General features: G+C 34.8%; 2 protein-coding genes across 3 annotated transcripts; both read left to right on the forward strand.

Moving 5' to 3' along the window:
* LOC106615596 (myosin heavy chain, clone 203) lies at positions 1–25,494 on the forward strand. Its single transcript, XM_036358877.2, has 10 exons — positions 1–818; positions 21,871–22,143; positions 22,220–22,400; positions 22,461–22,580; positions 22,661–22,756; positions 22,819–22,917; positions 22,995–23,135; positions 24,845–24,886; positions 25,026–25,135; positions 25,210–25,494. The coding sequence occupies exons 1-9, from the start codon at positions 799–801 to the stop codon at positions 25,086–25,088; spliced, it is 1,035 nt and encodes a 344-aa protein (XP_036214770.2). The 5' UTR covers positions 1–798; the 3' UTR covers positions 25,089–25,135; positions 25,210–25,494.
* Positions 2,090–19,931, forward strand: LanB1 (laminin subunit beta-1). 2 transcript variants are annotated; one of them, XM_070107377.1, is made up of 3 exons: positions 2,090–2,365; positions 13,018–13,075; positions 13,145–19,931. In XM_070107377.1, the coding sequence occupies exon 3, from the start codon at positions 13,758–13,760 to the stop codon at positions 19,206–19,208; it is 5,451 nt and encodes a 1,816-aa protein (XP_069963478.1). In that variant the 5' UTR covers positions 2,090–2,365; positions 13,018–13,075; positions 13,145–13,757; the 3' UTR covers positions 19,209–19,931. The 2 variants fall into 2 exon arrangements, with proteins under 2 accessions (XP_069963478.1, XP_069963479.1); XM_070107378.1 differs by lacking the exon at positions 2,090–2,365 and adding an exon at positions 11,181–11,326.
* Positions 25,495–25,550: the final 56 nt, after the last annotated feature.

Raw genomic sequence — 25,550 nt, forward strand, 5'->3', positions numbered from 1 at the left:
TATAAAAGTGAGAAATTTAAGCATTTTAGTGCAAGTACTTCTATTGCTGTCTTACACAAATACTTTATTAAGTTGATATCTGTACCATAAGTGCATAAAATTCGGTACAAGGCCATTTCAAATGAAATTGAATTTCGTATGTGCAGCGGCTATTTTCCGGTTTGGTTTCGTTTGATACGAGCGGTTGTGCGGCTACTGCAGAAGGTTATGAATACGCTGTTATTTTTACAATAAAATATATATTTGAAAGTAATTGTCGAATTTTAAGTTTACGCTAACGTCAAGTTTTAGTGCAAATTTAAGTGAAATTTACCAACTTCAACAAAAGTAACACGTTAAAGACTCGAGGTGCATACAAACAGTAATCCTGGTTGACCTTGTAAGGTTAAACTGTAAGTTTGCAGTGTGACTATTGCTTATTAAACGGATTTGTAACGGTAACATTCAGTGTAGAACAAAAGAAATGTGAAACAAAATTTGCTGAGAATTAGCACGTGAAAAGCAAGCAAATTAATTGAAATTGAATAAAAATTTATTGAATATCACAGCAATCACTCATATTACTAAAATTATAATAAAGCGTTACATATGTTGTTTATAAGTGTTTTGTGGAGTTTCTGCGGAAAATTTTATAGCGAAGCTATAAATAAAATATGTTTATCGAGTGAGCATTAAATTACATTCAATATTAGCTTTTGAAATATCAAAGAAGAAACATTTTTGTGAAGTTTACTGGCACTACTCGTGTACAAATCTAAATAATTAAAAATCAAGAACCGAATATTTAAAACTAAAACCATGCCCAGAACTAATTCAAGGTAAGAAATTTAAACGAATAACTTGTGAAAATATTAAATGTACTTTTATTTTGTTTATGGTATTTTAATTCATGCGCATATTTTCCAGGCATGTACAGAGGTAAATTAATTCAATCATATTTTATCACAACACACATGCGCCTAAAAATATGTTTTAAATTTTATCGAGATATTATTAAGTAATTATTTATATTTATATATAAATTAGAATAACGTCTATTATATTTTTGTAAGTGATGTATTGACAACATTTAGTTATTTAAATAATAAAAAATCGTGAAATTGCTAGCGTAAAGTAAGGCGTCGAAAAAGTATGCGTTGGAGATTGCAACTGGAATTACCTATATATGTATATTTCTTTGTAGAAGCACTAATATAATTTATTTATTTTATTTATTAATCACATATGGCGCTAAACACGTATATTTGGACTAAGTACAACTACATAATATTTTTTATAGAATTTATGTATGTACGTATTATCTCTGCTAAAGCGGTTATCACTTGCATGGATTTATTTTATAAATATTTTGCATTTTGCGATCAATTACCAATATGCAGTATAAAAGAGTAGCCACACCTTTCTCATGAAAATACTCTTTTAACTCAAAACATGCATTTTGGCTAAAACAACTCCATATGAGTAAATATTATAGCTGACTCTTTCAACTCCAAACAATTTTATCTAGTTAAAAATCACACTCAAATATTGCGCTCTACCTGGCGCAACTATAGCCAAGAGAGTCTACGTGCGTGACATCAACTCCCAACAAATCCGCTCGGACAATCCGCCGTATGCCGAACATCAGAAAACCTGTCAAATAAACTCAGATAACTTCAAGTTTGTATATGTGTGTGTAATTTTTGTGCATTTATGTACTTCTTCGTCGGCATTTTTGTTTATATTCTGAGTGTTGACTTTGCGTATCGCAATGTTTACACATTTGCTAACATAGTCGTCTAGCTCGAGACTTGCCGACTCAATGCCTCAATGTAAGGTAACATATACAAACTTATAGGTGCAAATACATGTATTTTTAAAGTTTTGACTGCCTAATGTCCAAATTTTTCTGCATATACACGTGTGTGTATATACATAATTATTCTGTATATTTTTTAATGTTTTTGTAATTCCCTTTTCGTGCTGAGCACCAACCCACTGAGTGGCCGACTTCAGCGTATGAGTATCTGCTGAATGTACACTCACTATCTTAAATGTTGTTGTGTTGGTTTATCTCCAATTCCCAGTGGCGAGTCGCATTACTTCGAGACGTTCGTTCAGTGTTGAACGGTGATCTTACGGAGTCAGATCGTTTGAACGGTTACTCGAATGCAGAGTACGGTATTTTTTTAAGAAAGTGAAAAAAACATAGTGTTTCGGTTGTGTGTGTGTATTAAAACATGCATATGGTACATATGCAGTAGTGTGTGTAAGGTGCCTACATAAATACATATAGACAAACTTCATAAATACTTGTAAGTGCATATACAAATTGTGTGTGTACAAGAGGAGTTGGGCTTTTATCAACAACTGGACTCGGTCAACGGTGAGTATGGTTTGCATTGGAAAAATTTAACAAGTTTGAAAATATGAATGAAAATGTTGTGGGCAATTGTGGTGTTCGGCGAATTGTGTAAAAAAAATATAAGTACGAGTATATGTGTTCTGTATGTATATGTATAAGGATAAATTATGTACTCACTATATATGTAGCTTAAGAGTGTTCTAAAGTTGCAGATAATGCCACTATGTATGACACCATTTTAATACATATGTACACATGTTTCCGTTTACATTCCTTGAGTTGCATGCATAGATATCACTTGCTTTCTTTTCTGGCCTTTGGTTTTTCTTTTTTCACTTAAGGGTATCACATGTTTTTCTTGCGCCGTTCGCTGTCACAGACTTATCACACAAAGCACTGCTGCAAAGGCAAAGAAAAAACTTAAGACAATGCAACTGATAGAAGCTGGGCACATACATATATATTTACATATCTTTATGTACATACATATATATTTACATATCTTTATGTACATACATATGTATGCGTCTATATAAATAATATTTTTTTTCAACTTGCCTCAAAAACAAAAAATCTTTGAAATTGTACTGCAGTTCACATAATTTGAGAAAATAGTCTATTGTACTTTATTAAAATAGTAAACGTTCTGTGTAAAATAATTTGTATCGCACTGTTTACCGCAAAGGTGTCCACTTACATGTACATACGAGTATAATTTGTCTGTAATTGGAGGTGCAGCAAAAAGTGCAATGATAAGCAGAGCATAAATGCGTTTTTCTTGCTTTTTAAACTCCTCATTTCTATGTAGAGTGAGGTTAGGCGTTGCAACATATCTTTATATATTTTTGAAAACTAGAAATAATTATATTTTTATGTAAATGCATGTTCCGATTCTATGAAATATGAAACGACTTCAATTCAGCAAACAAAAATTTAAACTTGAACACATACACAATTGTTGTAGCATTACATAGGATATGACCTCAGCAATTTGTGCAAATTCGTTATGAATAAAATTAGACAGTTGTATGCGGAATTTCTTTCATACAGTCATCTTTTTTAATATAAAATATAAAAAATATAAAAAATAATATTTTAGCTGCCGAATTAGCTGGAAGATTGAGATGTGGGATCATGTGTAGATTTCTTTTTTCAGCATACCATTTTTGTTATATAAAGATTATAGCTTTTAAACAATCTGTTAACTAATATTTATATAATAAAAAAAAAAAAAATTTTTCATACAAGGACTAGATTGTTATTGATCAGTTTGTATGACAGCTATTTGCTTTAGTGATCCGATATTGGCGGTTCCGACAAATGAGCAGCTTCTTGAGCAGAAAAGAACGTGAATAAAATTTCAAATCGATATCTCAAAAACTGCGAAACCAATTCGCGTACATATATAGTGCAGACATGCGGACATAACTAAATCGACTCATATCTGTCAGACTGTCATTCTGCAGATTCCTTGGCTTCTCGACGATCACATAGGGGTTTTCTATTATCAGATCCGCACAGATAATTTGCCATTTGTCTCCGAGCCTTTTTGAAAAATTTCAAAATTTTCATTTTCATCTGGATACCTCTTGTCAGCAACCCACATCCTTAGCGCTCATTTAAATAGAACGACGTAGCGTCCTCACTAAAAGTAAATAACTATTTTAGTTGCGGTACACTTACCGTGACCTTATTGGTATACCATATATGGTTACTTTGGTTTTCGAAAAGATTCTTCTGAGATCTGATTTCTTAATGTAGTCACTATAGTTTGGTTTTTAAACGATCAGATAAGCTCCGCCCAATATTTTGAGGATCTGCTTGTGCTACAGTTCAGGGGAAACATCAAAATTATCATTTAAATAAGAGTTTCCAAAAATAAATTTCCTCTAGAAATTGAATTTCTCCAATATTTAAGTATTTCCGAGTTATAATTGAACCAAATCTTCAAAAAATCGGATCCAACGTTAAAGGCGTCTAAAACGCAAAACCGATTTTCGCTATACTTCTAAAGATATTTAAGTATAAGCGTTTGTTTGTACGTGTTTGCACATCCACTCGAGCAATTTATTCATTAACGCACTCAAGCATCGACGTCCCGCGCCACCGAGTATTCTTGTGCGCGGATACATTTTAATTATAACTACAAAAAGCGAGGCAAACATCGAAGGAGGACGCAAATAAAGCATAAATGATGCCGAAAAATTAAATCAAAAAAACGAAAGACGGATGCGTTAATTACGGTAAAATATAAACAAACGCGACAATGAGTTATCACTGGACTCGTATGAACTTGGACTCGAATCTAATTCATATTATATTTAATATTATTCAAGTATGTGTGTAGGTACAAATTACAACTTGCACTTGCACTAGAATTACTGCCAATCGCTGTGAGTGCAAAATTTCGTTGAAAAAAAACAAAACTCAGCATAACGCTGGTATTTTTAGTTTCGCACACTTTTTTCTCCTTACAATTCTTATAGTCGCGATTATGATCTCATAGCTCGGGCCAATGTGCTGTGAGGCAATTGCTTTTTGTTGCTTGAGTTTTTGGTCTACCGGAACATTACATGCTCACATTTTCCGCAACTGCTGTTGTGCGTAATTTCAGTGCTTACTCAGCTACAAAATGTGCTAGGAAAATCACTTTTATATGCATATGTATGTATATACAAATAAATACGAGTATGTTTGGATGTAGTTATAATTTATGTGTTCCTACATGTGTTAAGATTTTGGAAAAACATAATATTTGGACAGCAAAACATGACATATCGGGATCCCGAATTCGAATTATTGAAATCCCGAAACTCATAGCAAATTTATTCAAGACCTCTTTTAGACCATTCAAAATTTGGTTCTGGCCAAAAACTCTGATATAAACAAAAAAAATTTGTATGTGAAATTTTTAAAGCTTAATTTAGCGGCCCGTAGTCTTAAAGGTATACAATATAAATCTACCAATCTAAATACACAAAGAAGAAAATTTAACAGAACGCCAGTAAATACATATGTGAGTGTAATTCAAAATTAGGCATATATGGTACTTTAAAAACTTGTCCGCATTAGAGCCAACTTTTTCGAATACACCTAATTTTGGGAGATTATTGTTTATCTAAAACAAAATTTTTTGTCAAATGTTTGTTTTTTAACTTGAGAATCTACAAGAAATCTTTCGTTAAAGGCAGAAACCCGAAAATTATTTTTTAATCCCGAAATTTCGGGTTTATCTAAAATTCTTGGAAATGTGTGCATTAATCAGCATTTTAATTTTCAAATGTAAATTGATATTTTAAATCCCGAAATTTCGGGTTTATCCAAAGTTCTTGGAAATGTGTGCATTAATCAGCATTTTAATTTTTAAATGTAAATTGATTTTTTAAATCCCGAAATTTCGGGATTTTCTAAAATTTTCGGGATTGTGTACGTTAATCAACATTTTGATTTTTAAATGCACATGAACTGAGTAATGCTCCAACTGCTTATACACACATGCACACACTCATTTAATTATACTGCTTGCGATTTTCTTGTCAATCAACATGATGTTTATGCTGGCACAGTGAAGTATAGCTCGCTGCACGCTCAATTAAAAACGCCAGATATGCACATACATATTCATATGTACATATATCGTACATACATATTTCCTTAACATGTCTGCATGTAGAATTTTCGGGCTGATGCCATTGAATATTTCTATGTACGAGCACAATACATATATAACTACAATATGTGATTATTCTGCGCTTTTGCAAAGTCTCAAAAATAGCCAAATATCTATTTAATAAAGCACACAGGCATTATGGCTTTTTGCTCGGTGTCTCGCTCGTCTCCTTTCAGAGCTGATGCTGGGCAAATAAACTTCAATTAAGTTACTTCATTAGCCGCGTTTTTGCCGCTTTTATTTGTTTATGTTTCTCTAGACATTTGTTTGTTCAGTATGTTCGTTTACTTTTAACAGCATCTGTCCGTAGCAATAATTTAGTGTAGTGGTTTTTAGCAACTAAATACCAATACACTCACTTTTTGTTTGTTGAACAGATATTTGTTTTTTTCGAAATATGTTTTAAAAAATATCGACATGTACATATGTGTGGTCCATTAAGGGAGTCAAGTTTAAAGAAATTTTTTCTCAGATTAATCCAAGTTTTTTAACCCCTTCAAATTCGTTTTTAAAAGGTCTTTTAATATTTCTATCAATATAAATTTAATTTTAAATAAATGTTTTTATTGTATATCGAAAGGTCCTAATGTGGGATATCGCGTAAAACAAAAAAATGCTTGTAATGGTACAAAAAGTAATCATTAGATCATAAATCAAATGAATATGGAAATCAGACAATGATTATTTTAACCCTAAAATAGTCAAATTTCGAAAATTAGTTTATGATATTTAAAACCGCCGACCGATAGTAATTTTCGAAAACTGGCAAACACACACCACATCAACCACATTTTTTTTAAATATTTAAAACTTCAATAAAGCTTTTTTGAAACTAAACTAAACTCGTTATATAACTCAGTAATTGTAGTTTTATCGGTTATCGGCAGAATCAAATGTCATCATATATCACAATTTTCCACTTCAATATGCATTTTTTTTTAATAATAATTTTAACATTTCGGTTTGCAAATCAATATTTTTACTTGTTTGATTACGAAAACCTACCGATGAACCTTGTCAAAAATTATCTGAATTACTCTCGTATATTACTTCCAACAAAAGTTTCTATACTATGAAATATTCAAAAGTCATGTGTTATCGATTCTACAACTTAGTCGATTATATTCGTTATTAAGTAGATCGAGGAAATTGCTCCGAAGTAGTTTATAATTTTCAAGTAGCGGTTGTAGACTGTCAGGGAGGCAGCGATTAGTCATTAGAGTGGTTTCTGCTTGCCTACGCTTCTCAATCGTTAAGCAATTTGTTAAGTTATTTAAACCATAAGTAACTCACCATTAAATTTTTTTCCAAAAGTGCTTGATTGCTGTCAAAAAAACAAGAATATGAGCAACACTTTTCAAGGTAATTATTCTTGAATTTCTCAAAAGGGTCATAACTAAGAAGAAATCGTGGTTATATGGTTATGACACTGAAATCAAATCCCACTGTCCAAATAAAAGAGCATAGATGAGTCATATAAGTAAGAAAACACGCTGGTTTCGATTAAATATTAAAGATTTGCTTACGCTTTTACAGCTTTTATCTGTATATACGTGAACTAGTACCACAATTTTTTAGATATCAATCTGAAATTTTGCACACATCCCCAACACGCTTTGTCGAAATCACTGATATCAGATCACTATAGCATATAACTGCCATACAAACTGAACGATCAAAATCAAGTTATTGTATGGAAAACTTTTTCATTTGACAAGATATCTTCATGAAATTCGGAACTGCTTATTTCGTAAAGCAACGATATAATATACGGAAAAATTGTTCAGATTGGACCACTTTAGCATATAGCTGCCATACAAACTAAACAATCGAAATCAGGATAAAGGTCTTTTCATACCCTTTTATGTTATATGAAATACAGCTGTGATGGTTATTATGGTTCTGGTGCAAACGAAGTTATAATTTTTTCTTATTTTTCCAATAAAAACAACAAAAAATTCGGGGTTCTGAGTTTTTCTCCTGTTTTCAAAAATAAAGATATTTTTTCCCCCAACTTATTGTACATATATAAAATAATAATTATTAGGGATGCTTTGAAATTAAAAGCAGCCTTGGAATAGCGCATTATATCTGCTGATGACTACTTTTATTATCAAACTTTTTTTACTTCTACACAAAATATTTGTCTAATTTTAATTAGCCTCTGAATACATTAATATTCTATTGGTTTGTTGAAAGCGCAATTACAACATAAAAGGACATAGATACATGACATATCTATAATTACTTTTTTTTCAAATATATTTTCTTGTGTATTGTTTGCTCTGCGTACGTGAACAGATTTAATCAAATTTTCAATTTCAATTTATTTCCATCACATTCAAAGATCTACACCCACAAAATAGCACGCACACATTCATATACATACCAATACGTATGTACAATATGTACTTCGCTACAAAACCATGTATGCTGTACTTCATATGTGTGAATCTACAACCACACATACCTGCATCCAGCCAACTGTTGAGCCCAAAAGAATCAGTCACACATTGCAAACACATTTTGTTTCTTGTTTTCCTTTTTTTTTAATTTTTTCTTAAACAATTTTTGTTGGGTGCAAATATTTAACCAAGTAATGAGAGATAAATTTTCAAGTTCTGCATTAAGTTTCTAATTTAGCTAAACACTCACACACACACATATACGCGCACAAGCAGATGTGGCGCACGGCAAAAAATGGATTTAAACAAAATAAGTAAAAATATCACGCAAGGCACTCATATAGCAGTTAGTAATAACAATAATAGCTACAACAACAATAACAACAATAATTTGCACAATTATTTCATGGTTCTATTTTCAGTGGGATTAACTGGATGAGCTCATGTCCGCAAAAATTTGCTTTAAGTGTTAGAATGCATTAAAAGCAGCAACAAATGCATAAAAGCTTAAATGCAACAACAACAACAACAACAACAAAATAAAAGCGCGCTCAAGTGCATTGCCATGTCTGCGCTTTTTTAATTTTATTACTTTTTTCTGCTCCCATTACAGTTTTGCTAATTCTAATTTACAAATAGCATTGCAACTAATTTCAACTAAATAAAAATGTAAGTGCAACCACATACACACACATATGCATATGCATTTATATATTTAACTTGCAACATTCAAAAGCGGCGGCATGCCTGTTTGCCTACTTTCAACATGGTACAGCATGTGCTCCACAAAAAAAAAAATATTTTTAAAAATATCACATGAACTACTTTTAACGAAAACTTGTGAATCAAGAAAACCTTAAAAATTAAATAACAACAATAATAAATTCGTATATGTAATACAACTAAATCAGTGAATGAACTCTTTATCAGTTGACGCTTTGCAGTACATACACATATATGTTTGTGTATGCGTGTTTGTGTGTATATATGTATAAGCATGTGCGTATTTTATTATACTTAGAAGTAGGCTTGAAAATCTTGTGGGCGCATGAGTTGCCAGAGTGTACGCCAAAGCGCTATAAAACATAATTTATGTACGCTCACATAAATACATATGTATGTATGTATGTACATATAAACACATTAAATTTATATATCAAAACTGTGTAGTTTTGTTCATAGATCCCGCTTCGATTTCAATTCTGACATTTTCAACGTTTTGGCGCCGCTCAAGTCTGTTTGATCATGAGTATTTAGCCTAGCATATGTCATATTTTTAGTTCAAGTCTTATCAGTTAGACACCAAGTGAATGTATGTAGAGTAACATACATAGGCATCACATAAAATGAAATACATATATATATTCTAAATACTATGCAGTACATTCTTTTTAATGAGCATTTTCAGTGAAAGTTATTTTTGAAATAGAAAAATATGAAAAAATTAGAATCAAAGCTTTTGTTGATTATTAAATGAAAGCATTTAGGTAATTTAATAATTTGTTTGAATTAAAATGTGAATCAATTTGTACATGAAAGTAAGCCGTTTTAATACTCAAAATTTACGAACTTTCGACAATTTATGCTTTGACAGCTTTCGCTACATGAAAGTAAGCCATTTTAATACTCAAAACTCACGAACTTTCGAGAATTCATGCTTTGAGAGCTTTCGTACATGAAAGTAAGCCCTGATTATACTCAAATCTCACTAACTTTCGACAATTCATGCTTTTCTAAATCAAGAAAATGCTTGAATAAATGTCGAAGCTTAAAACTTACTGGCTATATTGCTTTCGAAAAGCTTTTTAACCGATAGCAAGTGCTTTTTATGTGTAAAAAATAGTGTAAGCTTTGTATTTTTTAAGAAAAATGTCATAAAAGTGTTAAAATATAAAAGTGAAACATAAACTTTTATTTATATCGCATGATTTTTATAAATGCGCTTTCATGTTAACCCTTAAATGCCGATGATTTAATATTTAACAGCTACTGTCTTTTGTTGAAATGAATTTTAAAGCTTTCACCCAAAAGCTTTACAAAATATTAAAGAAAATTCTTGTGTAAAAAAAGTCGAGAAACTAAATTTTTAAAAAGTTTTACTCTTAAAAATTTTACACTATTCAATAACTAATAGTAAAAAAATACTTAACTAAGTGAAACTTAATTATAGTTACATCATCTTCTCATTAAAAATGTTCCTGTTTGTTTGCAAGCATTGTAAAAAATCTGAAATATAGTTTTTCAATTAATTATTTAAATTTTCAATTAATTAATCAATAATCAATTTTCGGTTTCTATGATATTTTTTGCGATGAAAGCTTTACTAAAATAACTTTTCTAAAAGTTGTTTTATATTTCTTAAGCTATATCCCGAAAAGTAATGCGTTCGCTGTCAAAACTTTATGCTCCAAGCTACTTCCATAGAGTGCTGTGTGCTTCCCAAAGCGCTCCTGTTGCTTGGCCGTGTTAAGTGTCGTTATGCATACATACATGTATTTTATTTGTTAGCTGATAAAAATTAAAAAAGGCATCATGAATAAAAAATGAGCATCATAAGCAGAGCATAAATGTTAATTCAATGATTCCTTTTATCGTCAAGAAAGAGTGAAATTCTTATGCGTACTCGTATACATTTGTTCATAAAGTACTATATATAAATTTTTCTATATGTGTATGTATGTATTTATGTAGGTTTCCTACTAACTTGAATGTGTATGGGTTGGGGTGACTTGTGTACGCGCTGGCGTACAAAAATTCCATTTTATAACTTTAGTCTGACCGCGTTGCTTGTCGGGCTCGGTTCGCCCAAAGTTTTTCGAAAACTAATTAACAGCTTAGGCTTTTGTGCAAGAAACAAAAACAAGATAGTGGATCATAAAAACAAACTTAAGAGATAAGTGACAAAGTGTAAGTGTAGCAGGAAGATAGTGAAGAGAGCATATTAAAAAAAACATTTATTTTCAAATGGGGTTACAAGTGTTGGAAAGTCAAAAAAGTTTGAAGTATTTGTTGCTTGAAAAATAATTTCGAACTTTTAAATTTTTTTTGGAAGTGCATAAAGAAGAAAAGTTCGCCAAAAGTGTTTAGAAAATTTGGTATAAAATTGGTATACAAGTAATTAATAATGGAAATTATTATTATGGATACACCTTTTGAGTCTGTGATATCGATAAACTTATTGTGCAAACATGAAAAATTATACTAAGGCAAAAAAACGTATTAAATAAATTGATTAATGTGAAAAAATTATAAAACCTTCCTCGGAAAGTAACAGTTAAAATTATTTCAGAAAGATTTTCTGTAGAGCTTTACAAATTAAAATGAAAATTAGTGAACAAATATGCAAGAAAATATAAAAATATTCAAAATGCACGAATTAAATTAAAACTCAATTAAACTAAAATGTATTATACGAGTATACACTAAAATATTTTAGAACGAATAAACAGCAACTAATAAAAACAATTAAAAGGAAATGAAAGTAAAGATAAAAAAAGTTTCAGATAAAATTGCGATTGAAATTAAAACCAAAAGAAAAATTAAAACTAAAAATAAAAATTAAATTAAAATTATAAATAAAATTATGACCAAAATTTAAACTCTAATAATAATTATTTTAATTTAATTTAAAATTGAGTGAAATTATTATATATTGCTATAAAAATTAAACTTTAAATATTATAAGCAATAATTAAAATATATTTAAAATAAATTTAATAAATTATAAAAACATGTAAGAAAATTGAAAAATCAAATAAGATTTGATAAAATAAAAGAAAATAATGAAATTGATTTTTTCGGTTGATTACAAAAGCAATAAAATCCAGAAGAAATTACAAAAAAACTTAAAAATAAATCAGAATTTGAAAATTATATTTTGAGAATAGAAATTATTCAGCTCAACATACATATATTTAGTAAAATAAAATACAAAATAATTGCCCATAAAATAAAATAAAAAAATAATTCTATTTAGTGAATATAAGTGAGCTTTTTGTGCAAGTCTAATGTGTTTATAAAATTATGTTAAATAAAAAAAAAACATTTTATTTTATAATATTAAAAAGTAATAATTATGAAATATAATTTGAAATAAATTCATAAAGAAAAACGAAAAGAATAAAAAATTAAAATTGTGTGCTTTATAAGTTTTTAGCTGTGTTGTAAACTATTTGCTAACTAATATTATTAAAATAATTACGAAAACAAATTTTTATAAATATCGTGATTCAAACATAGTTTTCTAAAACACATTGAGAAAATTTGAACGTCATTTGTTTGTATTTATCAGTTTTTTAAAATAATAAAAATCTAATGAAAACGCGACTATTAAATGCGACTTGAACCAGTTTTGGGCATAAAGAACCAAATAAGTTGTAAAAATAAAAAAAAGGAACTTTAACATTTTGCATTATTAAATATTACTTTCATATTCTTCTTTTCTTCTTAATTTATTAAATTTTTTAACACAAAATTTGCCAAAACATAAGGACAAAAAGTAAAAGAAACGCCAAAACACCACTACCCACAATATTTTTATTCAACAAAACTGTTTATTTACTCTCCAAATACAGCTAATGAACAGTTACTTCTTACAGATTTTGCACTGGAACTTTAAGCACTGCCGAAAATTCACACCACTTCACACCATAACAAGTAACTCCAGAATTTATTTTTGCCTTACTCGTTTTTCCGAAATTAATATTTTGCTTTTCAAACGCGCAGGTGGAGTTACAACAATGCATTTGCCCACACGCAATGCAGGAAGCACTATTTCGTAATCATCTAGCAAGAAGAGGTCACCGCGATATTTTTCTCCACACACGCGCACGAGAAGAGGAAGTTAAATACACACACAGTCGAAGCTATTCTAAGATTACCAACAGCTCGTAATCGCACGGAATAAGTTCAAGCAAAGAGCACAAGTGCCACAGCTTTTCAAGTAGAGGCGGCATAACAAGACGAAGAAGAAGAAGGAGTAGAGGAAGAAGGCAGCAACAATAACATAGCACATTAAAAACTAGAGCTTGCGTACTGATTTTAAATCGCCTGGTTACAACCGGAAATTGCAGAAACTACTGGCACACACATACATTTACACATTCACTTTACACACATACATACACACACACATGCGCGCAGTCAAAACAACACACAAATCTTAAAAGTAAAGAAATCTAAAAGCAATTATTAAGCGAAACTATACATAAAGGCGCACCACGCTTCGTGTCGCGTCGTGTCGTCGGTATAGACTGCTCCCTTTCCACAAACGAACGCCATACTAATACACAAACCGAGTAACGGGCCACTTAATCACCGCCAGAATTTCTCATCAATAATGTCGAAGTCACAACGCGGCAGCACATATGGCTGCCGCCTCAACTATAACAACAACAATAACAACAACAACACCAGCATCAGAACGCTTATCGCCGTCTGCCTGTTCGTATTGCTGAGCAGTTGTGCAGTATCAACAACACAGGCACAGCGGCTGACTGGGCGTCGCGATCGTCCCCTAAATCCGCCTAGAGAATACAAAAAGACACATCCATGTGAACGTTCCTCCTGCTACCCGGCGACGGGTAATCTATTGATAGGACGTGAAAATCGTCTAACCGCCTCGTCCACTTGTGGCATACATACGCCGGAACGTTTCTGTATACTCTCGCATTTGGAGCATAAGAAGTGTTTCTTGTGCGATACACGCGAGGATACGCGCAATGATCCCTATAAGAATCATCGTATCGGACAAATCATCTACAAAACGAAACCGGGCACGAACCTACCCACCTGGTGGCAATCGGAGAACGGCAAGGAAAATGTGACCATACAATTGGATTTGGAAGCCGAGTTTCACTTTACCCACTTGATCATCACGTTCACCACTTTTCGGCCGGCGGCTATGCTGATCGAGCGCTCGTTTGATTTTGGTCAAACTTGGCATGTGTACCGTTACTTCGCATACGATTGCGAGGAGTCATTCCCCGGTGTGCCGATTGTATTGCGCAACATCACCGATGTTATGTGTACATCGCGCTATTCCCACGTGGAGCCTTCACGCAACGGTGAAGTGATCTTCCGTGTGCTACCGCCGAATATCAATGTGTCCGACCCGTATGCTACACACGTGCAAAATATGTTGAAAATGACCAATTTACGTATCAATTTCACTAAACTGCATAAACTGGGCGATAATCTGCTGGACAATCGGTTGGAAATGGAGGAGAAATATTACTATGGTATCAGCAATATGGTGGTACGTGGCTCATGCTCTTGCTACGGTCACGCCTCGCAGTGTCTGCCATTGGAAGGCACTGAGTCGAATGAATACGATATGGTGCATGGCCGTTGTCAGTGCACACATAACACTAAAGGTTTGAATTGTGAAACTTGCGAAGACTTCTTCAACGATCTGCCATGGAAACCGGCTTTCGGCAAACAGACCAATGCCTGCAAGAAATGCGAATGTAACGAACATGCGGTCAGCTGTCATTTTGATGAGAAAGTCTTCGAACAATCGGGACGCATATCAGGTGGTGTGTGTGATAATTGCATGCACAATACGCAGGGTCAGCATTGTGAGGAGTGTATGCCGTTCTTCTATCGGGATCCCGAACAGGATATACGTAGTCCGGAAGTGTGTAGACCGTGTAATTGCGATTTGAATGGTGCTTTGGATGAGGGCATTTGCGATTCGGTGAACGATCCCGAAAATGGCATTGAGGCGGGCGCTTGCCATTGCAAGAGCAATGTCAAGGGCCGTCGTTGCAATATCTGTAAAGATGGCTTTTGGAACTTGTTACCCGAAAATCCTGATGGTTGTGAGCAATGCACATGTAACACGCTCGGCACAATTGATAATTCGGGTTGTAATATGTACACCGGTGAGTGCACGTGCAAGCGTTTGGTTACCGGCAAGGATTGCAATCAATGTGCACCACAAACGTACGGGCTCTCAGAGTCGGAGGATGGTTGTACGCTGTGCGCTTGCGATGTTGGTGGCTCATATGACAATTTCTGCGACGTTATAACGGGTCAGTGTCGCTGCCGTCCACACATGAGTGGACGCAATTGCTCACAGCCGAAACAGAATTATTTTATACCACCATTACATGTCGTACACGATGTTGAGTTTGCCGATGTGTGCATATCGCTTAATAATAATGGTAATTGCACTGTTGTGCCATATCAACCGCTGCCCGATCGTTTGCCCGACTACACGGGTATCGGCTTTACACGGGTACCGGAAAACTCGGAATTTATAATAACTGTGGACGATATACCAAGCTCCATGCCCTACGATGTGGTGATACGTTATCAGACCACTTCACGTGATGACTGGGAGAAAGCTTATATAACACTTGTACGTAACGACGAAGTAGATCCGGATGGTGTTTGCGCATCCAGCGTACAACCCGGTTCGAGTGTGTACGAAACGCGTATACCATTTACTTTACCCGAGCGCGATCGTCAAGTTGTGGCACTACGCAATGTCTGTCTGGAAGCGAATAAGGTGTATAAGTTCAAAATACATTTCGAACGACGTCGTCAAAATGAAGACAATCCCTCTGCCACAATTATGATTGACTCACTGACGCTGGTACCACGCATTGAAGTAACATCGGTATTCACTGGCTCGATTGCTGCCGATCTGCGCCGGCGCGAATATATACAAATGGGCTGCAATCAGTCGCTGTATGACATACGTTACACCAACATTGTGGACCCACGTTGTCAAGACTTGGAGAATTACGCCAGCACGGAGATACATGATGGCGCGAGTATGTGTAACTGTAACCCGACAGGCGCGCTGAGTAAGGAATGTGACCCACATGGTGGTTTCTGTCAGTGCAAACCGAATGTAATGGGTCGTCAATGCGATCAGTGTGCTCCCGGCACGTATGGTTTTGGACCAGAAGGCTGTAAAGCTTGTGACTGTAATAGTATTGGCTCGAAAGACAACAACTGTGACCTAATTACGGGTCAGTGTGCTTGTCACCCCAATACCTACGGACGTGAGTGCGATCAGTGTCAACCGGGTTATTGGAACTTCCCCAACTGTCAGGTGTGCGAATGTAATGGACATGCTCAGCAATGTGACGCCCACACTGGTCAATGTATCAACTGTTTGGACTTTACAAACGGTTATGCTTGTGACGCTTGTTTGGAAGGCTATTACGGCAATCCCTTGTTGGGCAGTGAGATAGGCTGTCGCGCTTGCCGTTGCCCCGACACAGTTGCCAGCGGTAATACACATGCTGAAGGCTGCTCGCTTGATACACGCAATAATAACATGATTTGTCACTGCAAAGAGGGTTATGATGGCGGACGTTGTGAGGTCTGTGCTGACAATTATTTCGGCGATGCCGAGACACCAGGCGGCTCCTGCCAAAAATGTGATTGTAGCAACAATATCGATCTTTATGATACCGGAAATTGTGATCGACGCAATGGACAGTGCTTAAAATGTCTTTATGATACGACTGGCGATCATTGTGAGCTCTGTCGCAACGGTTATTTCGGTGATGCGTTACAACAGAATTGCGTACAATGCGATTGTGACTTTTTGGGCACGAACAAAACGATTATGCATTGCGATCGCTATACCGGCCAATGTCCGTGCTTGCCCAATGTACAGGGCATACGTTGCGATGAATGCGCGGTAAATCATTGGAAAATCGCTTCCGGTGAAGGTTGCGAAGCTTGTGAATGTGATCCAATTGGTTCCCTATCTGAACAATGTAACCGTTATACCGGTCAATGTGAGTGCCGAGATGGCTTTGGAGGACGTGCTTGTAATCAATGTCAATCGAATTACTGGGGCAATCCGAACGAAAAATGTCAACCCTGCGAATGCGATCCCTATGGCTCGGCAGACTTCCAATGCGATCGTGAGACCGGACAGTGTGTCTGTCACGAAGGTATGGGCGGTTATAAATGCAATGAATGTGCGCGTGGTTATCAAGGGCGTTTCCCGCATTGCGCACCTTGCGGCGAGTGCTTCAACAATTGGGATTTGATTTTACATGGTTTGGAAGACGCTACCGCAGAGGCCATACAGCGTGCGAAGGAGATCAAATTAGTTGGCGCTACCGGTGCGTATACGGCAGAGTTCAGCACTTTGGATAAGAAATTGCAAAATATACGTGATCTGTTACAAAACACTACTGTTAGTTTGCAGGACATTGATGCTTTGGATAAGGAAGGTGCGGAACTCAAAGAAAAACTGCAAGCTTCACACAGTAAATTATTAGAGACCGAAGAGAACTTAGAGAATATACACTCATCTTTGAGTCTATCCACTGTTGAGCTCGAAGCGTTGCGTAATCAATCTGAGCTCGTGAAAAAATTGTCAAAGGAACTCAAAGAGAACGGCATACAGCTGCAGGAATCTAATATCGAAGGTGCACTGAATCTAACACGAAATGCATTCGAGCGTGTATTGGACTTGTCCGCATTGAAGAATGAAGCCGAAGACTTTGCGGCCAACACAGATCGCAACTGTAAGCGCGTCGAAACGTTGTCGAATAAGATAAAGGATGAACAAGATATGATCAAGGCGAACGATGGCATCATTACTGACCATCGCTACGAGCTTTTAACGCTAACCAGCATGATACCCGGTTTAAATAATGAAGTGTGCGATAAGAGTGGCGATCCGTGCGATTCGCTTTGTGGCGGCGCCGGTTGCGGCTCCTGTGGCGGTCTTTCCTGTGAACATGGCGCCCTAACGCGTACCGAAAAGGCGCTTAAAGTTGCCAAAGACACCGAACAAAAAATTAAAGATAAAAAGGATGTAGCCGATCAAACTATACGTTCACTCTTCCAAGCTAAAGTCAACGCGTCCGAAGGTTATCAGAAGGCAAAGAGCGCCTACGAAGATGCCGAGCGTTACCTCAATCGCACCAATGAGAACATTAAAAAGGGTGAAGCCACGATCGAGCAACTGAACAATTTCATAAACAATAACACTGCACTGCCCACCGAGAGTCGTGACATTGCACAGCAAACACTCAAGCTAGACTTGAAATTGGATCCCGAAGAGATACAAGTACTGGGTGGCAAAATCAACGATGCTGTATCCTCACTCAAAAATGTCGAATCTATTATTTACAATACACGTGGCGATCTAGCGCGCGTAAACGAACTGCAAGCGAAGGCAAACACAACCAAAGAAACTGCCAACGAAATATTAGATACTGCCAATTCGGTAGTGAAGAATCTCGACGACGCTGATGCCTCACAACTGAAGGCCATCGATGCCATATCACAAGCCAATGGAAATATCGAACTTGCAGCCAAGGATTTGGATCAAATCGATCTGGAGACTAGCGAAGCTGAAGCGCCAGCTAATGCAACAGCACAACAGGTTGAAGATCTGGCCAAACAGGTTAGCCGTATACAAAAGAATATACTTAAAAATGAATTGGACGCTAAGGAAATCAAGAATGAAGCGATTGCAGTGAAAGAGGGCGCCTTGAACGGACGCGAATACTCCAAACAATTGCAGTCGGCCACGAATTTAGTCAATCAAACGTTAAGCGATCGTGCGCGCAACTCGGAGAGCGCACGTGAACGCGCCAAGAAACTGTTGCAACGTGCCTCCAAACTGACCGTTGACACTAACGATAAACTGAGTCAACTGCAGGTGATGCAAGACGTCTATATGGAGAAGAATAATACTTTGCAGAAGTTACAGGATGCTTTGAAGCCGCTCAACGATGAGCTGACTTTGTCGCTGCAGCAAATACAGGAGCATGCCGATCGTTACAGGCTGTGCACCGGCTAAAGCGGCAAGCCACGTGCATCTGTATAAGTTAGTTGGAATAAAAACGCAGTGTTGCAACATTGCATTTATACTTAATAACAATAGCCTTTGATAACTGCAATAATTTGCTGATTTTTGCGCATTAGAAAGACCAAAACTCAAATATATCGATTTTAAAGCCAGTGTTAAAAATGTCGGGGCGGCTGTGTCGCGTTTATTAATTTCTTTTTTTTCTACCCACATTCACTTTTTCTATTCTCCAATTGCATTGTAAGCCATATTGATGAACAAAATATTAATTTTAGTAAAGCACAAAATAAAAAAAATAAGAAACGAAAACGTGTCTGTTGTAAGCAAATGTTATATTTTATATACATTTATATATAAAATATATTTTACTCTATGTTAGTTTATTTAAAGAAGCCATCTCTAAGAAACAGCAAAAACAATTAAAACAAAAACAATTTTTAAGCAAAAAGTACTTGAATGACAAAATACGAAAGTCACATTCATTTACTTTATACACATATACACACACACATATATATACATACAATACATAAACATAAAACCGATAAGATGAAGAACGAATAAATACGTCTCGAACATATGAATAAATTATGTGCTTTAAATAACATGTAAAACACAATTAGAGATTGATTTCTCTACTAAATATTTTGTTGTAATAACTAAGTGTAATTTTTGTATTAATGTATTGAGCCAATAAAAATGTTTACAAATCAATTTCTACTTTATTGATCAGCAGCAAAACTAGCAGCGACCACAGGTGCATTTCTTATAGCATAAAAGGATTGATCTTGATCGCTCAGTTTGAATGGCAGTTATATGCTAACATATAGCATACAATTTTTTCCGAGATTGTAGTGTTGTCTTGTAGAATAATCCGTGGCAACTTTCGCGAAGATATCTTGTCAAACAAATAAATTTTTCATATAAGAACGTAATTTAGATCTATCAGTGTGCATGACAACTATATTTTATAGTGGTCCATTACTGGAGAAAAATGAGCAGCTTCTTGGGAAAAAAAGAACGTGTGTCGATATCTCAAAAATCTAGAGCTCAGTTCGCGTATATGCAGACGGACAGATTTAAATCGACGCAGCTCGTCGCGCTGATTATTTATATACATATATACTTGATAGAGCCTCCGACGTTTCGTTTCCTACTAGGTTACAAGCTTCATGGTGAACCCTGAAAGGATTAATCACGCCTAATATACAATATAAAACCACAAAAATTGCAAGAAATACTTCAAACTCAAAATCAAGAGTTTACCATAATTTTTCAGAAAAATTACAACTTTTCGTCAGATTTCACTCAATTCGTACCTTTATATGCGCTTAAAAAATAACAGATCGAGAATCTAAAAACTACTTTGGAATTTGGTTTTGAAAGGTCAAAGCCTTCATTTCGTTTTATTTGCTATGACATACGGGCTATGACCTTCATTTTGCATCGTTGCATTATCAAATATTGCCAAAATATTAGTTCGACAGAAATATTGAAGAGTGTCTATGAAAGCTTTGTACCTTTTACGACACTCTGGAGTTCATAAAGTCCTGTCCACACTGCAATGTATTTTTGCGAGGAATTCTAACCACTTACTTGTTTGGGTAATGTCTCGACAGCATTTTTCGTTATTATAAATGTACATATACGAATATATATGTCTATAACTATTGAAGACGATGTAGTCCATTCGGAAAAAAACTTATTTCAATATCGCTTTGAGTCATGTGAAAAAACCACAATTTGAAAAAAATCAAAAAAAATAAACGGGTTCGCTCACTCCTGCTCTGTCAGAGTAATATTTGATAGCACACTCTTGAAGGCAGCTAGTGCCAAAATTTCCGGATCTCGCAGACTCGCAGGTTTGCTCTGACCGAGTGTGAGAGCGCCAGCGGTTTTGGTTTTTAGAAAAATGGAAAAGTAGCCATATCGGTCGTTGATTCTCATTTCTAAAAGGTAACCTCGAGTTAAAAACGAACAAGGGTTATATATTGTACTATAACGGTGACTCATTTTCTTTAGGACTGTCAAAATGGTCCCTCGCAAACAGATACCATGGAGGATGTCGTAAAAAGCTTTTGTCGAAGGTGCGCCTCGACAAATAGTAGGTGTCTCAAATTTCAGGTAAAGGAAAGCTATCTTGAGAGAGACTACTTAAATCGAAATCGGTTTTGCGTCAAAAAGGTTAGGGAACAGTCAAAGCCTGCAAACCTGCTTCGAAAAAAGCGAAGACTGTTCTAGTCTTGGGTGATAACTCCCACTTTCTGGACCTTATCATTAATAATTCGAAGCCGAATTTCAGAAAAACGGTCTCATTTGCCACTATGCAAACACATCACTTGAAAACTTCGCTGTCGCTACAGCCAATCTGCGAACGTTCTTTTAGAACTTTTTCTGGGTGTTATCAATAAAACAATTGTTAAGGATCTCACTTTATAAATATGTATTTTTTAGACGATCTGTCTTCCCTCCCTTTCCGAATAAAGCTACCAATTGAAAATTTCTCTATTGCACTCTGGCAATTTTTATTTTCGATGTTCAAAACTTTTTAAATACATAGTCATTTATATACCTTTGTTCGTATATATATACAGCAGAAAATAATACAGCCTAAAACTATGCAATTGTTATGCATTTTTTTTTTATTTGACAGTAAAGCAAATCGCAAGGAATCAGTATCTAAACCAAATATATTACAACAAAACAACATGAAGTACACTGAAAGTAATGCAGCTGCAAGAGGTACCGCTGAGAAAGTATTTGTTAATTCACAAAATGTTCAAGAAGCGCTACAAACATTCATAAATCGCCATCGAAGCAATTTAGAAAAACTAACAGAACAAAATAGTATGCTGGGTCAACAAAACTCTCTCTTAAATGCACAAATGAATAATCAACAGGGCACCATATTGGCGCTAAATGAAAAGTGGGTATATTTATAAAAAAATGTATTTGAAGTATATGTTAAGACAAAACCTAAAATTAATTTTAAAATTTTATAGAATTGCAGTTGGGGAAAAAGAGCTTACCAAATACAAAGAAGAGCAAACGCGTTTGATGGAAGATAAAAGTTTGCTCCGCACTGAATTGTTGACTTATAAAAAACGCTGTGATGAATTGATGATTTCCAGTGAAAAGGAGTTGAAGGAGTGTGGTGAAAAGGAGGCGGTGTTGAAAAATGAGGTGGAAATATTTAATGCAAGAATGTATGAATATAAAACTATAACTGTGATTTCTTAACAGCTTGATGCGATTCGTGAAGAATTGCAAGCCAAGCACGCTGAATTTGAAAACAATACTGCAGAGCTTATAAAAACTCGAAATGAAATTAATGAAAGCAAACTGCAACTGGAACAAATACAGGTTTGCTGCTGAAATAACTTTTTATTGCATCATTATTAATTAATTTGTATTAAATTCCTATACATTTTGACTAATTACAGAAATCTAACAGTGATTTGCAGGAAGAGTTGTTGCAGAAAGAAAAAACCATTAATACCTTGCGTAAAGAACATGCCGACTATAAAACTGACACAGAGGTGAGTTTCACAGTAAAAGTAATGATTTTTAATATTTAATACATTTTAAATTTGGTGAATAGAAAACGATCAATAAAATGCAAGAAATCCAGCAAATATTCTATCCGAATGCCATAAATCCCTTGCCGCATATACAACGGAACGACGAGAGCCGCTCAACGGTTTGTAAAAAGAGCTAGCTACAAACCGAAGCCTTAATTTACTTTATATCAAATATACTTTTAACTCCTAATTTCAGCAACCTGTCAGCATTACTGTGCAGCCGAGACCGCAGAGCCGCGCTGTCTTAAAGCGCAGTTCTTCGTCATCTTCGTCGGAAGCCGATATGGAAAATGAAGAGCGCGTATTACTGCGCGGTTGGAGACCAGCGAGAAATATTGTAAATATATATTTTTTTTATTTTACTAATTTACTATATGTATATATAAATATGTGTGAAACCATTTACGGAGACGGCGAATGAAGCTAGAGAGCTCTGAAACAAAACATATGTTTGAGATTTTTTTTTTATACAGAATAAATGTTTATAAACATTGTGTTCAGATATTAATGTAACAAAAATTGGTATTGCGTTGAAGATCGGTTCAAAGAACTTTTCGATTATCATTTTTATTTTTATACTCTCGCAACCTGTTGCTACAGAGTATAATAGTTTTGTTCACCTAACGGTTGTTTGTATCACCTAAAACTAATCGAGTTAGATATAGGGTTATATATTATATAAATGATCAGTATGAAGAGACGAGTTAGAATCCGGGTGACTGTCTGTCCGTCCGTCCGTCCCTGCAAGCTCTAACTTGAGTAAAAAACGAGATATCTTTATGAAACTTGGTCCACATATTTCTTGGTACCGTGAGATGGTTGGTATTGCAGATGGGCGTAATCGGACAACTGCCACGCCCACACAACGCCATTAATCAAAAACAAATAAATTGCCATAACTAAGCTCCGCAATAAGAAACATGACTGCTATTTGGTACAAAGGATCACATTAGCGAGGGGCATCTGCAGTTAAATTTTTTATTTAAAGTGGGAGTGGTTCCGCCCCTAACAAGTTTAATGTGCATATCTCCTAAACCGCTAAAGCTATATTAACCAAATTCACTGGAAGCAAATGCTTTTAGCCCCTCTATTGACGGTGTGAAAATGGGTGACAAACCCCCCCACTCCCCATATAACGGTACTGTTAAAAAATACTAAAAGCGCAATAAACCAAGCACGAAACACGCCAGAGACATTAAATTTTATCCCTGGGATGGTATGAGATGACTTTATAGGAACCGCGTTCAAAATTAGTCAGTGGGCGTGGCACCGCCCACTTTTAGGTGAATACCCATATCTTGGGTTTTTCTTAACCGATTTCAACCAAATTACATAACCTTCTTTTCACATTTCTATGTTATAGTGCGAAAATGGGCGAAATCGGACTACAACCACGCCTATTTCCCATTAACACCATTTTAAATTTCATCTGATTCTTTCACTTTTCACTATGCAAACCAAGCAACAATGATTGTATCGGGGTAAAACTTTGCGCGACTAATGCGTTCAAAGTATGCCACCTTGTGACCAAAAATTGTCTAAATCGAACTAAAACTGTTCAAGCCCCTAAGTACTAAATATGTGGACCCCAGTGCCAATAGTTGACCTTCTACCTAAAATATCAGTCAATTCGCAAAGAAATCTCAAACGAATATACCATTTGACTTTGCGAGAGTATAAAATGGTTGGTTACATCCGAACTTAGCCCTTCCTTACGTGTGTTCAACTCGTTTAATTATATATTTCTGACGTGCAGAATTGTCTTACACACATTTCAATATATTCGAAGGAAAATATTAATTGTTGAAAAATGACGACAAGGACAGTAGTAGCTTTCCAATGCATGTTCGGAATATTGGCACAATGCAATACTAATCAAGTTATTCCATCTCTTATCAAACTGCATGAATATACATATTTATAAACCCCACATAATATATATATTTATTTCTGTAGTAAATATTTTAAAATAATATTGTTACTTTATCGATCTTACAATTGTCTTTTTAATCTATTTGTATTAACATTCTTCATTTTTTTTTACAGAAAAGTTTACCGACACGATCTGAAAGTGGTAGAGGTTCAACGGTATGTAGTCAGAACGCAGCAACGTTGCATTTCCTAAAACACTACTTGACAAAATCTCATGCATATATACATATTTTTGATTCGAAACTGTAAAGCTATGAAAAAACTATTTCGTTTTATGTTTTTAACTATTTCGCAGGATATTCCACCAACATCAGAAAGCGGTGGTGAACCTACCATACAAAAGCGTTCTCGGCGTTAGATTAAGAAAGTTATTTATATTATTAACTTATATTATCTCTAAAACAGGTAATGAAAAGTAGAATTTTACTGTTTTTATTTTATTATTCAAATTTTTTTTCTTTCCTTTCTTCTTCCCTAAGCAATTCCTATATATTCGTATTGTAATCAGTTAATAAGAAAATATTTTTATGTCATTATTTTCAAGCGAAAAAAAAAATACTTTGAAAAGTTTAATATACACTTAAGTACTCAAGAATAAGTGTACATTTAAAAGATATTAAATATTAATTACATGTAATTAGGCTTTAAGATCCGAAGTGATAGCTGTAAATGAAGTGTGTTTTCAAATAAGTGGCAACTTAATGATTACATTTCTTTTTGTTTTTTACTTACCATACATAAAGTTCAATATTTTATCAGCCCAACGATTTCTTTTATTTCTTAAAAAAAATTTGCTTTTCTGTTTTCAAAAAAAGTCCAA

Source organism: Bactrocera oleae, chromosome 3 (assembly GCF_042242935.1).
Source record: "Bactrocera oleae isolate idBacOlea1 chromosome 3, idBacOlea1, whole genome shotgun sequence".
Lineage (NCBI taxonomy): Eukaryota > Metazoa > Arthropoda > Insecta > Diptera > Tephritidae > Bactrocera > Bactrocera oleae.